The sequence below is a fragment of the Lampris incognitus genome, chromosome 21, assembly GCF_029633865.1.
Source record: "Lampris incognitus isolate fLamInc1 chromosome 21, fLamInc1.hap2, whole genome shotgun sequence".
Lineage (NCBI taxonomy): Eukaryota > Metazoa > Chordata > Actinopteri > Lampriformes > Lampridae > Lampris > Lampris incognitus.
Window position 1 is genome coordinate 760354 of NC_079231.1, and position 19838 is coordinate 780191.

The 19838-nt window shown below is 45.4% G+C and overlaps 1 protein-coding gene across 1 annotated transcript in view; it reads right to left on the reverse strand.

The window, feature by feature from the left end:
• kalrnb (kalirin RhoGEF kinase b) overlaps positions 1-19838 on the reverse strand; it is a gene marked incomplete at its 5' end in the record, with an annotated part of 412121 nt that overhangs the window by 199810 nt on the left and 192473 nt on the right. The window contains 5 exons of the mRNA XM_056301536.1: positions 8849-8973; positions 10121-10303; positions 11352-11474; positions 15786-15901; positions 16099-16246. Of these exons, the coding sequence (XP_056157511.1) occupies positions 8849-8973; positions 10121-10303; positions 11352-11474; positions 15786-15901; positions 16099-16246 (695 nt within the window). The remainder of the gene's footprint in view (positions 1-8848; positions 8974-10120; positions 10304-11351; positions 11475-15785; positions 15902-16098; positions 16247-19838) is intronic.

A 19838-nucleotide genomic window follows, 5' to 3' on the forward strand; every position in this document is an offset into this window, starting at 1 on the left:
GTTAACCCCTCATGAGGTGCTAACGGGTAGAAAAATGCCATGTCCATTCACCACTTGCCCTACCACAGACGGACACACTCTTATAGGACAAAGAGAACAGATTGGTGATTATGTAACAATGCTTAACATAGCGGTGAAGTGTTTGTCCTCACAGGTACAGGAAGCCCTTCTGCATGATTCAGACGACGTTGTCCCACCACCGGTAGAAATAGGGGAATGGGTGTTGAGGAAACAACACCGAAGAAATTGGAGTGAACCACCTTGACTCCGACCATTCCAAGTGGCCCGAGCTACAGACTACTCCCTGAAAGTCTGGTTGCAAACAGACAGACTAAGCAACTGGTGGCAGAAGACTCAGTGCTGCAAGACAGACGCTCCGACCGAGCGGACACTGACTGACATTAGAAAAAACCTGAAGGACCTTGACAGTGACTATGACAACCCCGACGAGACCTAGACATGAGACAGGAAATCCATTTAGGCTACTCGGATGTGACAGACTCCAAGGACTGATCACCCTATGGTGTCTCTCACTGATGATAGCAGGACCACTGTTGTGGTGGAAAATGGCTCAGGCCTCACGAGAACGATCTAACCTAGAGTCAATTCATATTAAGAGACCTGGAACCCCACTAACTGATATCGCTAACGATACCAACCTGACCCAATTACACCACCACATAACTAAAAGAGCAGTCAACACAGCTCTCAGAGACAAATGTTTATCAATTTACGGGGGAATAGAACTAAATTATACTACAGGGAAAAGCTACACTTTCCAATTCGACCTATGCGATGTAATTAACTGTGGGGGGAATCCCCAGGCATGGAGAGGTTATGACATATACCTCTGTGGAATGACGGGGCAGCACCCGACATTCGGGAGCTGTGTGTGCAATGTTCGGCTCTCAGTGTTGTACTTTTATCCCAAATAACACCGCGCCTGATGGCACACTTACCAGGGCATTGACAGGTCTAAAGATGCTCTCAGACGAGCTCCAGGAACATTCAGGGGTAAATGACCCATTTGGAAACTGGATGTCAAAATGGTTCGGCAAATGGGGAACTGGCTGTCCTCCTTAGTCGGGCCCATAATGGTCTTAATAATAGTATTGATTATTGGAATTTGTTTCTGTATACCTATGTACGAGGCCTTATGCATTCGATGCATGGACAAACACATGAAATCTAGTATAACATCCCTCCCCCTGCCCTACCAGATGAAAGAAGTAGAATTGCTCAGGCCTCTCAATCCAGACGGAGAGAGCCTGTTAAAAGGTGAGACAGGGTCTTTTAGGGAGGATAACCACTCTCTCAACAGTTACCATTCTGGAATGCTCGGTATGGGCCATCCCCCACGAGACGAAGGGGGCCTAGAGGGACCGGACCTCAGCGAGTTGGATTCGGATGACCCAGACAGCCCCCTGGACAGCCCTGTCTGAAAGAGGATCCATAAAGCATGCATTCTGCATTTATGTCTCTATGCTTGTAGAAACGGCCTAGCCTCCCTCAGTTAACTACACTTTGTATTACTTATATACTACATCTCTGCTGTGTGCAATGAAGAAATGCTTGCTGCTTGTATTTAGCACCTATGTACCCACACGCTACTCATAGGCCTCGCAGGTCACTGAGGAAGCCACAGCGGTGCCTTGCAAGGATGCCTGGGGGACAACATCCCACCCTGGGGTGGAACCAATGACCGAATACTGATATAGATACCCACACACCACACTTTAAATATTATGTGAGGTGATAAATCACCTCAACAGGGGGACTAAAGGAGCTGGGCCTGAGAGTAGGAACATTGTACGCCGGCCTGATAGAGACGGCCTTGGAGTAGAAACACTATGTGCACCCACCTCATTAGGACGGCCTTGGAGCAGGAACGCCATGCACATAAACCTGATTAGGACACGCGCTACACCTGCAAGACATACAGGACGATCTACAAGAAACGTCCACCTCTTCGGGTGGACTCGAAGGTTCACCGACCCTCCCCGAAGCTGACACTGTTAGCAGAAGTCAGGGTGAAAGTGCTGGTAACCTCTCCCCTAGGTCATAGATGAACTAGCCGGACGATCACAATTCCCGGCCAGAAGTAGACGTAGACAGAGAACCGAGGGACGGACGACTACACAGACCAACGTATTAACAGATATAACTACGAATGACAGTCATGCAGACAAGGGGAACAAGGTTTATAATGGGGATAATGACTATGATGGTATGCCTTTGTTTAGGGTTGTGGGCCCTGGATCAGTCCCTTCTAAGAGCCAAAAGAGATGAAGTGAAAAGGGGGGAAGAGTTCAGGTGCAGTCAGCGCCCAGGCGGGAAAAGGGGGTGGTACAACTCGTGGGTTAATTGGACCCATCCAGTAGCCACCACTGCCACATATCAGGTAAGGCTTTGCGACCTGTTCCCATGTCCAGAAGGTCAGGAAGATTATTGGAAAAACAGCCAGTCTACATATGCCGGAAGGTGTTGTGGCCCAGCTGTTATAAATGGTCTTATGTAGACGCGTACACAGGGGACATAGGGAGTCACCGCAAAGAAAATTACGGCAAATATATGAAAGTTCAATTAGGAAGAGATGGTAAGACCATTATGATCTCGACAGAAAAAACAGTTGACCGACAGAAAGGGATCGAGTTCGGATTGGCGGGGCACACTGCCAGTACAGGGAATGACGAAGGGCCTGGCCTATTAGAAATGTGTCCGCGTAAAGGAGTCAATGACACCCTGTATACCATAGGCCTAGACCAAGCAGGGGTGGACACAGAGTTTTTTCTGTGTCACATGGGTCGCTCCCCAGGAAAGCCGGCACGCCAACATCACAGGTGAAGGGGCGGGGCCAGACCAATATGATGTAGTAAAAAGGGTCAACCCCGAAAAGATAGACCCGTCCGACATAGTCTACTACGTCACGGGGTACACGGGTAAAAATATGTGGTTGGAATGGCTGGCCGCAACAGCAGCAGAGAGAGGGATGGAGGGTTGCGTGGCCTGCTCTTCGGCCCGTCCTGTGCTGATTACGGTTCCCGCGCCAACTTATATCCATGATGCCATGGGTTTCTATTGTCTGATTGCCATAATGATGAATGCAGCCACTGACAATTGTTCTAGCCTGAACCGTGTGTACCCGTTGGTCCAGGCGAAAGGCAATCAGGATGTCATACCACCCGCCTTCGTTCCGGTAAAAAGTAACTTCACCTGTTTTCTAAATCACAATGACTCTGGCACTAATGTCAGCGAGATCCCGATAGACTGGTGTAAACACCTCATTAATATGACGGGATGGACCAACGTCACCAACATGCACTATCACCGGGCCGATTTGTTTTGGTATTGTGGAGGCACCGTGCTTAGGCCCCGACTCCCAGCCGATTGGGTTGGACGATGCGCCCTTGCCCGTCTCTCTCTACCTGTGACCCTGATTGGGCTGAGGCAGCAGAGGGGACGGTGGGGGAGGCGACGGAGGCAAGCAATGGCCCATAGTTTTGACTTATCAAAAGGGGGCCCCACGTATGTTGACGCAATAGGCATCCCCCGAGGAGTGCCGGATGAATATAAGATAGCCGACCAAGTCGCTGCCGGATTTGAGAGTATGCCCATCATTAGTGCCCTCTTTCCCGTCTCTCCTAATAAAAACGTTGACCGGATCAATTACATACATTACAATATACTCCGCCTGGCCAACTTGACGCGAGATGCTGTGGCCGAGTTGTCGGAACAATTGGCGGCCACTTCTTTGATGACTATACAAAATAGAATGGCTTTAGATATGTTGCTGGCTGAAAAAGGGGGCATATGCTCAATGTTCGGAGATCAGTGTTGCACCTTTATCCCCAATAACACAGCCCCTGACGGTTCAGTGACCAGGGCCCTAGAGGGTCTACGTACCCTTTCAAAAACTATGCACGATCATTCGGGTATTAGCAATCCTTTTGAAAAATGGATGACTCACTTCTTTGGAAAATGGAAGGGACTGATCATGTCATTATTTGTATCCCTAGCCGTTTTTATGGGAATTTTGGTTACCTGTGGCTGTTGTTTCATACCATGCTTTAGATCTCTCATTAACCGACTAATAGTTACAGCAATTGAATGTCGAGAGGGGGATTTTCCACCTCCCATGATGCCCCTTCTGGTACTGACACCTGTGGAAAGGGACCTAGATGAAGATATTAAACGATTGAGTTGGTGATCTCCGGTAGGAGATCAAAAGGGGGAAATGTACTACTTAAAATATTATTGGAACCATAAACCATATATATCAAACGACGGTGAGTTAACTAAATGTCATTATGTGAATTATATTACTTGCTACTTGCTAGATAGGAATGCTTGTCAGTGAGAGGAGGTAAGAAGTCTGGAACAGAGAGACCCTCAAGGTAGACACGAATTGTCAAAAGAGGATGAACTCTCCCTACCCAAAAGGGGGATAGCTAACAGAGAGGGGGGGGGTTATGCAGACAGAAGGGATATTGTAGAGAAGTAAAACAAGTCGGTAAGAAAACTCAAGGCCATGTGTGACGCATGAACAAGGGAGGTTTAGCATATAAAGAAGCTCACACACAAAGAAAGACAGATACATAGGGAGGATTGGCTGTTTGTGTCTCCAGATATCTGTCAAAATAATAAACCGCGGAATTATCTCCAGAAACGTCTCGACTGTCTTTTCTTCACATTAACGGACTCGGATGAGGGGATAGCAAATGATACCTCGACAGTAGCCATGGAGAAGCATAAAAAAGCAGAGAGGATATTATACCAAGACAAACTTAGCAAGGATGCCAGGGATCGTTATTTGGAGAAATTGTCGTCAATTAACAACATTGATCCATACGACCTGCCCGCAAAACGGTGGAGTGCTGACCCCGCATTGCTGCCTCCAACCTCGTACCTTGATATCACCAACTATCTTGTTTACGGTACAAGTGCTTATACCTGTGAACAATTCCGAAATTACAAATCTCTTGAGGCCCACGGACATTTCACCAGTGGCTGGGTGCAGGAATTGTTTATATTTCGACCGGATCACTGCGACAAGCTAGGTAAGCTAAAGTTAGCTTTAAATCAAGGAAACTTGTGCTTAGCATAGTAGCCTTAACTTCCATTTTCTTCCCATTAAAAGTAAGATATTATAAATGTATTACACATTTGGAGTGTTATCAAGGGCGAAACTTTAGGGAGGGAGGGTCATTAGCTTACTTTTTGAGAACATTTTTGGGCTCGTTCGGGGTTGCCGAGGACCATATTCACTAGCTAGCTAACGTTACCGGCTAGCTAACTTACCTTTAAAATAAGGCCCGCTACCATTAGCTTGCATTAACTTCGTCTATCAGATGGCTAGCATTTTCGATGATTGAGGTAACATCAGCTAGCTAGCACAATCACTGACTAAGTTAGGATTTTCAGACTGTAAAAAGTGGGGGGAGAAGGGGGACGCACAGGAAATTATGCCCATGGCTGTAATAATGATGATATAGTCATGTTATACTATCTTCGGGGCCTGATTATGTTTTGTTTGTTTTGTTTATTTTGAACATGGACAAATGTCAAACAGGAGGCAAAAATGAGCTAATCCTGTTGTCCCCTGTCTACCTGTCTTGTCTACAGGTCTTGCACTCGCAACACCTGAGTGACACACCTCTCAAGCCATGGGCCATCATCAACTCATCCGGGGCTATAACATCAGGTCACTGTTCATGTTTGGCTGGCATAGCCGAGACATGCACACACGTGGCAGCTATGCTGTTCAAGTTGGAGGCGGTAGTCAGATGCAAGGAGACCAAAACAGTGACTGGCCAACCTGCATACTGGATGATACCGAGCAACATCACAAAGGTGGGAGCAGAGGCAGGGCACAGAATTGATTTCACCTCTGCCAAAGCGAAAAGAAAGTCTCTGAATAGACTCCTGGAAGGTGAGGTAGAGAGCACGCCTGCTCTAAGGACTTCAAACACCTGCAAGTTCGGCATTGCTAAACAGGAGCAGTGGGCGTCATATCTTGCACAACTGCAGAAAGTATCCCTGAAAGCTACAATTCTGTCGAATTTGCCCGGTTATTGTGATGCATTTGCAGACCCTGTGCAGCCATTCTCAGCACCAGATTCGCTGCGCTCCGTGATGAGAAAATGGATGGCAGTGAACTCTGTCTTGAGCTTGCACTGCAAAACCTTGGCAAGTAAGGTAGATGTTTCACCTGAGCAGGCACACTTCATTGAAAGACAGACCAGAAAGCAGCACCAATCCTCGTCTTGGCATCACTTCCGCACTGGAAGGATAACTGCATCAAATATGCATTCAGTCTTTGTGTCTGACAAGCCTGCACTGTCTACAGTGAAAGCAGTTTGTTATCCCAACACCAGTCCTCTGAACAAATGTGCTGCTACTGCATGGGGAAGACAAAATGAGGAGAATGCAAGAACACAGTATAGAGTGCAGGCTGAGAAACATCACAGTGATGTAGAGATGACTGAGTGTGGCTTCATCATAAACCCAAAGTTTCCTCAGGTTGGGGCATCGCCAGACGGGATGGTGCAGTGCACTTGCTGTGGAAGAGGCTGCATTGATAAAGTGCCCATACAAGCACCATGAGAGCACTGTCAAGGAGGCATGCAATGACAGACACTTCTGTTTGGAAGTAGTGGACGGAGAGCTACAGCTTGAGAAGGGTAGTCCATACTACATGCAGGTCCAGACACAAATGTCTGTGGCTGATCTAGAGTACTGGGACTTTGTTTTGTGGACTTCAAAAGACTGCGCTGTATTGCGTGTTGCGCCTGACCCACAGTTCTGGAGTGCTCTTTTGAAAAAGGCACAGCACTTCTTTGAGCATGTGTGTCTCCCTGAACTTGTAGGCTGTTACTTCACTAAGGGTGCAAGACAGATGCCACTTCAAGGGATTTCTACTCCTGCAGGGAATCAAAAAAGAACACCCCAAAGATCCGACAGAGGTTTAGGGTTAGTTGAGTGTCTTCTTTTATCTGAATTGCTGTATTATTTTGCGTTATTTAGATATGGACTAGCCTTCTGTTGCAAGTTGACTGACCAAAGAAGACACGCTCTTTCTTTTACTTATGTCTCTCTTACACACACATCTGCCATACATACAGGGCAAACGATGCTTAGATGTTTAGAAAAACTTGTTTACGTTGCTTATGTTACAGAAGCATGTACTGTACTTATTTGTTTGTATTGTGTAGATGAACTTCAGATACTTGTAAATACATAATTAAAGGAACTTCAATACATGCACTTTGGATAACATTTGGTTTCCTTATGTCATCTGGCTGTGAAAATGCTGATAACAAGGAAAGAGTCAAGAACACATTTATGAAAAGTCAACTTATTCAACTTTATTGTTGGTGACGATGGTGCAAGTATTCAGATCCTTTACCTGAATATGTACATGTTTGATTGATATTACAGCTGCATTCATTTGAATGGTGCAGTTAAAGGCTGAGCTTAACATCAGCACACATCACATTTTTAAACTATAGCTGGACATTGGTTTGTCAGCGCACAACAGATGGTGACAATCTCAACTAAAAATGTGACTGTCTCACCTTCACATGGAAGTATCATGTTGATGGGTATGGTTCCTGTTAAGATTTTATACTTCTGACAAACATTTCCGATGACCCTTTCAACGTGGATTCTCAGATGTGTGTGTCTGTTGTGTGTCTTCCTTTATCACCATTTTAGAGATAAAAAAAGAAAGCGAATGAAAGGAAAATGCTCCAAGTAGAGTACAACGTTTACCACAGAAATACCAGAAACATGGCGGCTGACTCAGAGCGCTTGTGTGTGACGTCATCTGTCAAAGACCTACTCCCACCCCCATAATCCTTCGCACAGAACAAAGCGCTATACTGTGGCCATCCACTTGGGTCGCTACAGTATGTAATTTAATTCAAGTATGTAAGTATATAGTTAGATGAAAAAATATTCATTCCCTCCTGAAAAGTTGGGTTTGAAAACAGCACTGGCACATGCAAGACACAGTTAATGTTGTTTTGTATTTGCCAAATTCATTTTTTTCTATAACTGGAGAGAATTTGTTTTTTGGGAACTTCTGTGAATTTATTTCCATTACGGTTTATGTCAGTATGACCTATGGGAGAAATCTGCGCTCATTAAATCAGAGTAGATATGTGGACTAGGCTACATAATAAAGATTCAAACTTATTTAGGAGACTCAAATTCAGGGTGAAAGTATAATGTCTAATAGTGAGATACATTTGAGCCTATGTCCATTTAGCCACATAAACAGTGAAACTCATGTATGAAGGACTAGTTAGAATATAACAGACTAGTTAAAATATGTTAGACTAGTTAGGAGTTTATATTAATAAAACTGGCACATCTACTACTACTACTACTACTAGATGTCCCTGTTTTATTAATATAAACTCCTAAAACTTTTAACTCTTACTAGTCTAATAATGTCTAATAATGAGTAATACATTTGAGCCTATGTCCATTTAGCCACATAAACAGAGAAACTCATGTATGAAGGACTAGTTAGAATATAACAAACTAGTTAAAATATGTTAGCCTAGTAAGAGTTCAAAGTTTTAGAAGTTTATATTAATAAAACAGGGAAATCTACTGATCTCATTAACTACATGATTATAAAAATGGAAGAAAAGAACCGTTCACGCTCTCTCTCTCTGCTGGTTTTCTGCTCCACCATGCAGTTCATTACATTCACCTGTTGTCTCAGGTATTCCTTCCATCTAATCACAACAGCTGAATGTAATGAACTACGTGGTAGAAGAGAAAACAAGTAGACAGGAGGGCCTCAGGACTGGATCGAGAACCACTGACTAAGACTCACTCTTTCTTGCGGGCGGAGCGTCTCTTCTCGTCACTGATCTCATGGTTGGGGTCACTCAGGTTGACTTCAGGGTCAGAATCCGACAGGCTGTTTGGGATCAGCTCCAGCTCCAGGTCTTTATTGTCCTAACATGGACATCGTACAGGACAGTAAAGGGACAGTCCACCACATTTCAACACCAATCTCTGCTTATTTTCAATCTTGATGTTGTCAACTCAGAGACTGAACAAGTTGAAAACATCCAGATCAGATGGCAACTTGGCCAACCAGAATAAATGTCCAGCCAGTGGATCAGACGTGACAACCAAAGAAGCGACCCCCCCCCCTTTTTCTTCCCAATTGTATCCGGCCAATTACCTCACTCTTCCCGAGCCATTCCGGTTGCTGCTCCACCCCCTCTGCTGATCTGGGGAGGGCTGCAGACTACCACAAGTCTCCTCCGATACATGTGGAGGCGCCAGCTGCTTCTTTTTCACCTGACAGTGAGGAGTTTCGCCAGGGGGACGTAGCACATGGGAGGATCACGCTATTCCCCCCAGTTCCCCCTCCCCCCGAACAGGCAACCTGACCGACCAGAGGAGGCGCTAGTGCAGCGACCAGGACACATACCCACAGACAACTGCGTCTGAAGGAATGCCCGACCAAGCTGGAAGTAACACGGGGATTCAAGCCAGTGATCCCCGTGTTGGTAGGCAACAGAATAGACCGCCACACTCCCCGGATGCCAGAAATTATTCTTTAATACAAACAAACCAAACACCATACAGAAATATGGACCCCAGTCCTTAGTCCATCTCTACTGTTTAAAGCACGAGGAGCCCAACCCGGTTCTCAGGCTGGGATTATGTTTAGAATCAGAATCATGTTTACTGGCCATGCAGGTTTGCACATACATGGAACGTGACTCTGGTTTCGTGGCCCCCTCAGTGTACTTAACATAGAATAACAACACTACAACATAACAAACTTCCCATATATACACAAGGACTGACTTATACAGGTGAAATAAAAGGTGATAAAGTGCAGTGGTGCAGAGAATATATCAGAGATGCTGAAATACATTTTAGCAGGTTTACTAGGAAGATGTGACTGGGACACATGAAGAGTAAGAAAAAATAAAATAAAAAACAAATGAAGAAAATTAAAGGGCCCCTCTTCAGTACTTACCAACATGTGTAGTGTCAGGTTTTCTCCAATGCAACAGACAAAACATGAATAAACATAGAAAACGGGAAAAATCCCCACACTTTCATACACATCCGCAAGCGTTACCTGGGTGCAGCCTCCTAGAGCAGTCTCCAGCAGGTGGCGGTACTGTCCCATCCTCATGGTAAAGTCGCGGTACCGTTTGTCCACAGAGGACACACAGCGGCGCAGCTCAGCCCGGTGGGAATGTCCTTTCGCTAGCATGCTCTCAGCTAACTGGATCAACAGATGCACCTTCTCTTGTGTATGCTGGGAGAGAGAGACAGGAAACAGACAGACAGTGAGAAGCAGACAGAGATAGATAGACGAACGAAATAGAGTGGACATATTGGTGGACTCTGAATGTTAAACTTTGACAGCTCAGCCTGTCTGTCTTTCGTTGGCCAGTCTCTCTCTCTCCTTCTCTTCTGTCTCCTGCTAGCCTGTTTGCTCTCCTTTCTGTCTGTCTGCTTTGTCCTCGGCCGCTGTTGCCTCCCTGCATGGCGGCAGTCCTGACACCACTTCTACTTTTGGATCATTTTCTGATCTGTATTCACTGACAGTCTTTAAAAGACCCCCTGAGCACTGAGCACACACCCTGTCATTTGACTGTTTGACTGTTGTTAATGATAAACATTAGATATTAACATGAGTTATAAATATAAATTGGTTATTAATGAATATTATAAACAGCAACCTTCAGCTAGCGCTGATTCACCAAATGGACCTTTTCTGTCACAGCTTCATTTAGTGGTCATGACAAAACTATAAGACAATCACAACAGTATGTGAGACTGAACTGAATGAGACATGGAGGAGGGAGTTGTTATGAGGGAGAAGTAAGGAAGGAGGAGTTATGGAGAAGGAGTTATGAGGAGGACTTATGCCAAGGAGTTAGGAGGAGGAGTTATGGGGGAGAAGTAAGGAAGGAGGAGTTATGATGAGGATTTATGAGAAGGAGTTGTGAGGAGTTATGGGAGGAGTTATGAGGAGGATTATGAGGGAGAAGTAAGGAAGGAGTTATGGGGAGGAATTATGAAGCGTTATGAGGAGGAGGACTTATGGGCATGTGTTATGGGGGGGGCTTTAGGGTGGGGGTGGAGTTAGGAGGAGTTACGTGGGAGGATTTACGGGGAGGCATTATGAGGGAGAAGTTAGGGTGGGGATGAGTTGTAATGAGGTGTTAGTGGGGGGAGGAGTTATGTGAGGCGTTAGGAGGAGGAGTTACGGAGCAATTTTGAGGAAGGAATCAGGAGGGAGGAGTTATAGAGGAGGTGTTAAAGAAGGAGGATTTAAGGAGGTGCGTGTGTTTTGTCACCTTGGCCGACACACAGAACTCGCGGTGTTGCATCAGCAGCTCTTGTGTCTCGGCGACTGTTGCCCCTGGTGACGTGTGTGTGGACAGATAATGGTCACCTGATTGCTGCAGCCAATCAAGTGCCTGAGGAGAGATGGAGGACATGCCCAGTTAAGACAGAAATGTCTGATTATCCAATCAGACGCCCAGATTGGACTGTAACCTTATTTAGAGACACGTCCTGACCGGTGTGTTCAGAACTGGTTTAGTCTGAGTGAATGAGCACAACGTTAAACTGGATGTTTCTGTTGACAGATCACCTGATCTACAGCCATTCTGACACATCAACATAGATTCATTTCAATTATCCAGGTAGTAAAATATCCAGGTTCAGTTTGAAAACTATCATTCAGTGAACAGATTTAAAGTCTCTTTGTTATAGGACTTGTTTGTATTTCCATACAGGTGCAAATCCAGGGAGTGGTATTTTCTCTTTGTGTGGCATTCTTGGTATTTTGGTGATTGGGCGTGTGCTGGAGGACAAAAGTGTTAGGATGTCTGCCATTGTCATTATGGTGGCCTGCCAGCTCGGAGCAGGTCAACAGCACACCATGCATCTCTCCATAGGCATAGGCTTCTACTTTCTGAAAGGCTTCATGAATGGTTAACTACTGGAATTACACCTCCCCGTCTGTGTTAACAGAAAGATGGTGGAGGATAGGTCTATTTATTCTTTTTATACTTCGATGGTCACCACACAGACAAAATTCATGTAAAGGCAGGTGAGTAATATTTGATAAAATAGATCTGACGTTCATATTTGCGGATCGAACCCTATTATTTCTGTCAGATAATTGATTAAAAATGTGTGAAAAATTTAGACTGCTCCGTTGCTTCCATCACCAAACTGACAAAATACAATGCAGCGCGCTCCTTTTAAAAGGGAAGGAAGAGAAGAGATATGATTGTTTCATTTATCATCAGTTAGTTCTCCTCATGGATTATAATCACATCATGAAATAAACTGGACAAACTCAGCTGTATGAAAAGGACAGCAAGAATGACATACAGTGCATCCGGAAAGTATTCACACCCCTTCACTTTCCCCACATTTTGTTATGTTACAGCCTTATTCCAAAATGGATTAAATTCCTTTTTTTCCTCATCAATCTACACACAATACCACATAATGACAAAGTGAAAAAGGTTTTGTAGAAATTTTAGCAAATTTATTAAAAATAAAAAACTTAAAATATTGCATGTACATAAGTATTCACACCCTTTGCGATGACACTCAAAACTGAGCTCAGGTTCATCTTGTGTCCACTGATCAGTCTTGAGATGTTTCCACATCTTGATTAGAGTCCACCTGTAGTAAATCCAATTGATTGGACATGATTTGGAAAGGCACACACCTGTCTATATAAGGTCCCACTGTTGACGGTGCATGTCAGAACAGAAACCAAGCCATGAATTCAAAGGAATTGTCTGTGGACCTCCGAGACAGGATTGTATCGAGGCACAGATCTGGGGAAGGGTACAAAAACATTTCTACAGCTTTGAAGGTCCCGAAGAGCACAGTGTTCTCCATTATTCGTAAATGGAAGAAGTTTGGATCCACCAGGACTCTTCCTAGAGCTGGCCGCCCAGCCAAACTGAGCAATCGGGGGAGAAGGGCCTTGGTCAGGGAGGTGACCAAGAACCCGATGGTCACTCTGACAGAGCTCCAGCGTTCCTCTGTGGAGACGGGAGAACCTTCCAGAAGGACAACCATCTCTGCAGCACTCCACCAATCAGGCCTTTATGGTAGAGTGGCCAGACGGAAGCCTCTGCTCAGTAAAAGGCACATGACAGCCCACTTGGAGTTTGCCAGAAAGCACCTAAAGGACTCTCAGACCATGAGAAACGAGATTTTCTGGTCTGATGAAACCAAGATTGAACTCTTTGGCCTGAATGCCAAACGTCACGTCTGGAGGAAACCAGGCACCTCTCATCACCTTGCTAATACCATCCCTATAGTGAAGCATGGTGGTGGCAGCATCATGCTGTGGGGATGTTCTTCAGCGGCAGGAACTGGGTGACTAGTCAGGATCGAGGGAAAGATGAATGGAGCAAAGTACAGAGAGATCCTTGATGAAAACCTGCTTCAGAGCGCTCAGGACCTCAGACTGGGGCGAAGGTTTGCCTTTCAACACGACAACGACCCTAAGCACACAGCCAAGACAACGAAGTACTGACTTCGGGACAAGTCTGTGAATGTCCTTGAGTGGCCCAGCCAGAGCCCAGACTTGAACCCCATTGAACATCTCTGGAAAGACCTGAAAATAGCTGTGCAGCGACGCTCCCCATCTAACCTCACAGAGCTGGAGAGGATCTGCAGAGAAGAATGGGAGAAATACCCCAAATATAGGTGTGCCAAGCTTGTAGCTTCATACCCAAGAAGACTTGAGGCTGTAATCGCTACCAAGGGTGCGTCAACCAAGTACTGAGTAAAGGGTGTGAATACTTATGTACATGCAATGTTTCAGTTTTTATTTTTAATAAATTTGCAAAAATGTATACAAAACTTTTTTCACATTGTCATTATGGGGTATTGTGTGTAGATTGCTGAGAAAAAAAAGGAATTTAATCCATTTTGGAATAAGGCTGTAACATAACAACATGTTGGGAAAGTGAAGGGGTGTGAATACTTTCCAGATGCACTGTAGATAGACCAAGATGTGTGGCTCTAAATATAGCTCTCTCTCACCTGGAAAGCCCCAACACACCTACATCAGGATGCTCTTTGTTGATTACAGATCGGTGTTTAACACCATCATACCAAACAAGCTGGTCGACAAACTGCACAAACTAGGACTAACTCCCTCCATATGCAATTGGATACTGGACTTCCTCATCAACCGCCCCCAGACTGTAAGACTGGGAAAGCACACATCCTGCATTCTCATCCTGACTAATGGTATTCCCCAGGGCTGTGTGCTGAGCCCCCTCCTTTATGCACTGTTCACACATGATTGCCAACTCATCCACAACTCGAACACTATTACAAGAGAGAATGAACTAAACCCGCAGAACAAGCTCTGAATCTATGATTTAAAACTTGTTTTGAGTGTGGATTCGGATTTAGGCTGTTAACAGGCTTTGATAGGCTGAGCACTTGCTAGTTTCACTCTATGAGCTTCAATAGCTGGGCCAGCAGACGCGGGTCACGCCCTCTATTGCTTCTTTTGTTGGGCTGAGCACTTGCTAGTTTCACTCTCTGAGCTCCAATTGCTGGGTCAGCTGTTGCAGGTCGCACCCTCTATTGCTTCCTTTGTTGTGAAAATCAGACGGGGGTGGGATTTTCACTAACAGCTTGTAAGAGAGATTGAACTAAACCCAGCAGAACAAGCTCTAATGTTGAACACAGGACACTGCAGTCGGTTGGGAAGTGATTTAAAACTTGTTTTGAGTTTTGATATAGGCTGAAGTGTCAGCCCTTGTGTGTCAGCCCTCATTGTGTTAAGATCAAATTAGGTAAAGACCTGCAAATCTACCTGCGCCAGTCCACCGAGCAATGACACTGACTGCTAATTCCCTTGTCTACTGTTTTCTCTTTGCCTGCCTAACCCATCAGACATCCCTGTCATTCACTGCAGCACTAATGCAGTGATGAGACTTGAGCTGTCACAAACTGACTTGCTCATCGTTTTTCCCAAATATCTTGATCTGTTCTTTTTCTGAACAGACTGAACTTTGTTATTGTTCTAGCAAAAGGATTTTTAAATCTTGTTTAATTTTTCTGTTTTTGAAAAAGCACACACAGATGGAGCAATCTAGTGACACACGTCATAAAAGCGGTTTGATAAAGTAAAGTGGGACTTGTGTTCATTATTTGCACAACAGAAATTACTGAAAGAAAAGTCAAAGGAATGTTCATGACCTTGTGGTTATTTAAATAAAGTTAAACTTGGCTCATTTTGTCACCATTTTGTTGGGGTGGGGGGCATGAAAATGTTTCTTCCTCCAAAGGGGGGGGGGGGTGACAGAACCACTGCAGTAATGAACTCAGACATGTCCTCAGTCTGACGAGACTGCTGCGCCGCCACTGTCCGCCACCTGCACCATTCCCTCACGTCACTTTCAGTCCCTGCACATCTGTCCACCCACCTTAGCTGTCCACCCCACCTTAGCTGTCCACCCCACCTTCACTACATTTTGCTGATGTTTTTGCACCTCATAAGTTGTATTTTATCGTTAACTGTAATTTTATATCGTACACTGCTTATATTTTACACTTACATTTTCTGGACTCTACTTTTTATTGCTGATCTTTTATATTTCTTATGTATGCACCATTTTGAGCTTGACACCTGCAATTTTGTTGTCCGTGCTTGGCACAATGAAGGTTAAGTTCTTCAATGTTGAAAGATACTCTGTGTGTGTGTGTGTGTGTGTGTGTGTGTGTGTGTATACCTGCTTGGCGTGGTTCTGGAACATTAGAAACTGTTGACACTGGTCCAGTCGACGTTTCTTCAAAGTCCAGAAATGAAGAACTCTGTTCTCTCTTTGGAGCAACTCACTCAAAATACCTTACAGAAACACACACATACACAAACACAAATAAAGCATACACAAATGCACAGGTATCCACCCACACACACACATTTAGACACATACAAACACACACACACACATATATTTACATCTAGGTTACATTAAGAAATGCTGCACTATTGTTTTGGTTGTGAGTGAAGAAATTTGTGCGAGTAACTGAGTGTGTGTTCACCTTTGACCTGTTGCTCAGGAACCCTAGAATGTCCAGTAACCTCGGCAACCCCTGTCACGCTGTGGCCAGAGATGGTTGCCATGGTGACACCGTTACGATGGATGTACTTGAGGAAGACTTCAGCATTTCTCCTAGCCAGTGTACACGCCTGACAACACACACACACACACACACACACACAGATTGATTTATTATAGAGGACTATTACAGGATGTACAGGACACCAGTGTGCTAGTCAGGTATTGGTGAAGAACAGAGTGGTGGTTTGTGTGGAAGTGAAGGTCTTACACGCAGTGTTATCTTGAGGTTTAAATGTGTGTAATATTTCTCCTTACCTGATATGACGCACAGTCAGACAAGTAAACCTCACATTATGACTAGTAACTATGTCAATCACAATCAGAATCCTGTTTATTTATTTTTTGATTTCCCCCCCCTTTTCTCCCCAGTTGTACTTAGCCAATTACCCCACTCTCCCGAGCCGTCCCGGTCTCTGCTCCACCCCCTCTGCTGATCCGGGGAGGGCTGCAGACTACCACATGTCTCTTCCGATCATGTGGAGTCGCCAGCCGCTTCTTTTCACCTGACAGTGAGGACTTTCACCAGGGGGACGTAGCACGTGGCAGGATCACGCTATTCCCCCCAGTTCCCCCTCACCCCCGAACAGGCGCCCCGGCTAACCAGAGGAGGCGCTAATGAAGCGGCCAAGACACATACCCACATCCGGCTTCCCACCCACAGACACAGCCAGTTGTGTCTGTAGGGACGCCCGACCAAGCTAGAGTTAACACGGGGATTTGAACCAGCGATCGCCATGTTGGTAAGCGACGGAATAGACCGCTACACTACCCGGTTGCCTAGAACCATGTTTATTGACCATGCAGGTTTGCACATACATTTTGACTCTGGTTTAGTGGCCCCCTCAGTGTACCTAACATAGAATAACAAGACTACAACACAACAACCTTCACACATATACACAAGGACTGACTCATACAGGTGAAATAAGAGGTAATAAGGTGCAGTGGTGCAGAGAATATATCAGAGATGCTGATATACATGTTAGCAGCTTACTGACATACACATGCCTGAGCTAGATGGACATGACAGAGTACCAGTATACATACAATGTACAGCACAGTATATACAACATGTGCAGTACAGTATATACAGCATGCACAGTAGAGGATATATAACATGTGCAGTACAGTAAGTACAACATGCACAGTACAGTATATACAACATGTAAAGTACAGTATATACAACATGCACAGTAGAGTATATACAACATGCACAGTAGAGTATATACAACATGTACAATACAGTATATACAACATGTACAGTATATACATCATGTACAGTATATACAACATGTACAGCATAGTATGTACAACATGTACAGTACAGTATATACAACATGTGCAGTACAGTATATACATCATGTACAGTACAGTATATACAACATGTGCAGTACAGTATATACATCATGTACAGTATAGTATGTACAACATGTACAGTACAGTATATACAACATAGTTGGATTTATTGATAGTGTTAAGCGTTCATTTGAATGACAGAAAGAAACTGTTTTATATCTGGTTGTTTTGGGGTACAGTGCTCTGTAGCGCCTACCAGAGGGGAGGAGTTGGAACAGGTTGTGACCAGACCAGGGTGTGATGGGTCTGCAGCGATGTTGCCTGCCTGATTCCTGAGTCTGGAGGTGTATAAGTCCTGAATGGAGGGCAGGTTAGCACCAATGATTTTCTCTGCAGACCTAACTGTCTGTTGTAGTCTGTCCCTGTCCTGTTTGGTGGCCGAACCAATCAAACTCAGAATCAAACTCTACAATGACTGTATTCTCTTGTTCTGTGTTTTAAAGCCTCACTACTTTAGCTACAATCCCATGTAGAGAACTTACGATGTCATTATCAGTGTTTGTTTTGGTCAAACCAACAATGCAAACAGATCGTTTTGTATGAATGCCATAAGTCTGTTCAATAGCCATATTGTATTTTTTCTGTGTTACTCTCTACACGTATAATAATAACCTGTAATAATCTGTATTTTGTATGTTAACCTCAAAAGTGTTTTAAAACCTAGTCGATGCCCCTTTAATCCTCCTGGCTGGCTTGCCACAAATGATGATGTAGTGCTTACAAAGGGCCAAACGTGGCACAGGAATGAATATGCAGTTTGTGCACCATAACGTCAGAACGTGCAGGCTGCATGTGTTGGCAATGGGAACGTTAGGTACGCTCAAGGAGGACAGAAGAAACAAGGACGAGGTTTTAGAAAGGCAGCATAACAATTAACATTTATTCACAACCATCGCCAGTAAGTACTAAGATTTTAGTGTCAAGTGCACATGTATAGAAACAACAAAACAACTGGCCAACAAAAGGAAAAATACTTTGTCAGCGTTCAGTCAGCGTCCAGTCAGCGTTCAGTCAGCGTTCAGTCAGTGTTCACTAAGCATTCAGTCAGCCTTCAGTCAGCGTTCAGTCAGCGTCCAGTCAGCGTTTAGTCAGCGTCCAGCCAGAGTTCAGCCAGTGTTCAGTCAGCGTCCAGTCAGCGTTCAGTCAGCCTCCAGTCAGCATTCAGTCAGCCTTCAGTCAGCCTTCAGTCAGCGTTCAGTCAGCGTCCAGTCAGGGTTCAGTCAGCGTTTAGTCAGCGTCCAGCCAGAGTTCAGTCAGCGTTCAGCCAGACTTCAGTCAGTGTTCAGTCAGGGTTCAGTCAGGGTCCAGTCAGCCTCCAGTCAGCGTTCAGTCAGCGTTCAGCCAGCGTCCAGTCAGTGTTCAGTCAGCATTCAGTCAGCCTCCAGTCAGGGTTCAGTCAGCGTTTAGTCAGCGTTCAGCCAGCGTCCAGTCAGTGTTCAGTCAGCGTTCAGCCAGCGTCCAGTCAGTGTTCTGTCAGCATTCAGTCAGTCTCCAGTCAGCGTTCAGTCAGCGTTCAGCCAGCGTCCAGTCAGCGTCCAGTCAGTGTTCAGTCAGCCTCCAGTCAGCATTCAGTCAGCCTCCAGTCAGCCTCCAGGCAGCATTCAATCAGCCTCCAGTCAGTGTTCAGTCAGCATTCAGTCAGCCTCCAGTCAGCCTCCAGTCAGCGATCAGTCAGCCTCCAGTCAACATTCAGTCAGCCTCCAGTCAACGTTCAGTCAGCCTCCAGTCAGCGTTCAGTCAGCCTCCAGTCAGCGTTCAGTCAGCCTCCAGTCAGCGTTCAGTCAGCATTCAGTCAGCCTCCAGTCAACATTCAGTCAGCCTCCAGTCAACGTTCAGTCAGCCTCCAGTCAGCCTCCAGTCAACGTTCAGCCAGCCTCCAGTCAGCGTTCAGTCAGCGTTTAGTCAGCATCCAGTCAGCCTCCAGTCAGCGTTCAGTCAGCATTCAGTCAGCATCCAGTCAGCGTTTAGTCAGCGTCCAGTCAGCCACCAGTCAGCCACCAGTCAGCCACCAGTCAGCCTCCAGTCAGCCTCCAGTCAGCGATGAGTCAGCCTCCAGTCAACGTTCAGTCAGCGTCCAGTCAGCGTTCAGTCAGCCTCCAGTCAGCGTCCGGTCAGCGTTCAGTCAGTGTTCAGTCAGCATTCAGTCAGCCTCCAGTCAGCTTGCAGTCAGCCTCCAGTCAGCGTTCAGTGAGCCTCCAGTCAGCATTCAGTCAGCCTTCAGTCAGCCTCCAGTCAACGTTCAGTCAGCGTTCAGTCAGCCTTCAGTCGGCGTTCAGTCAGCCTCCAGTCAGCGTTCAGTCAGCC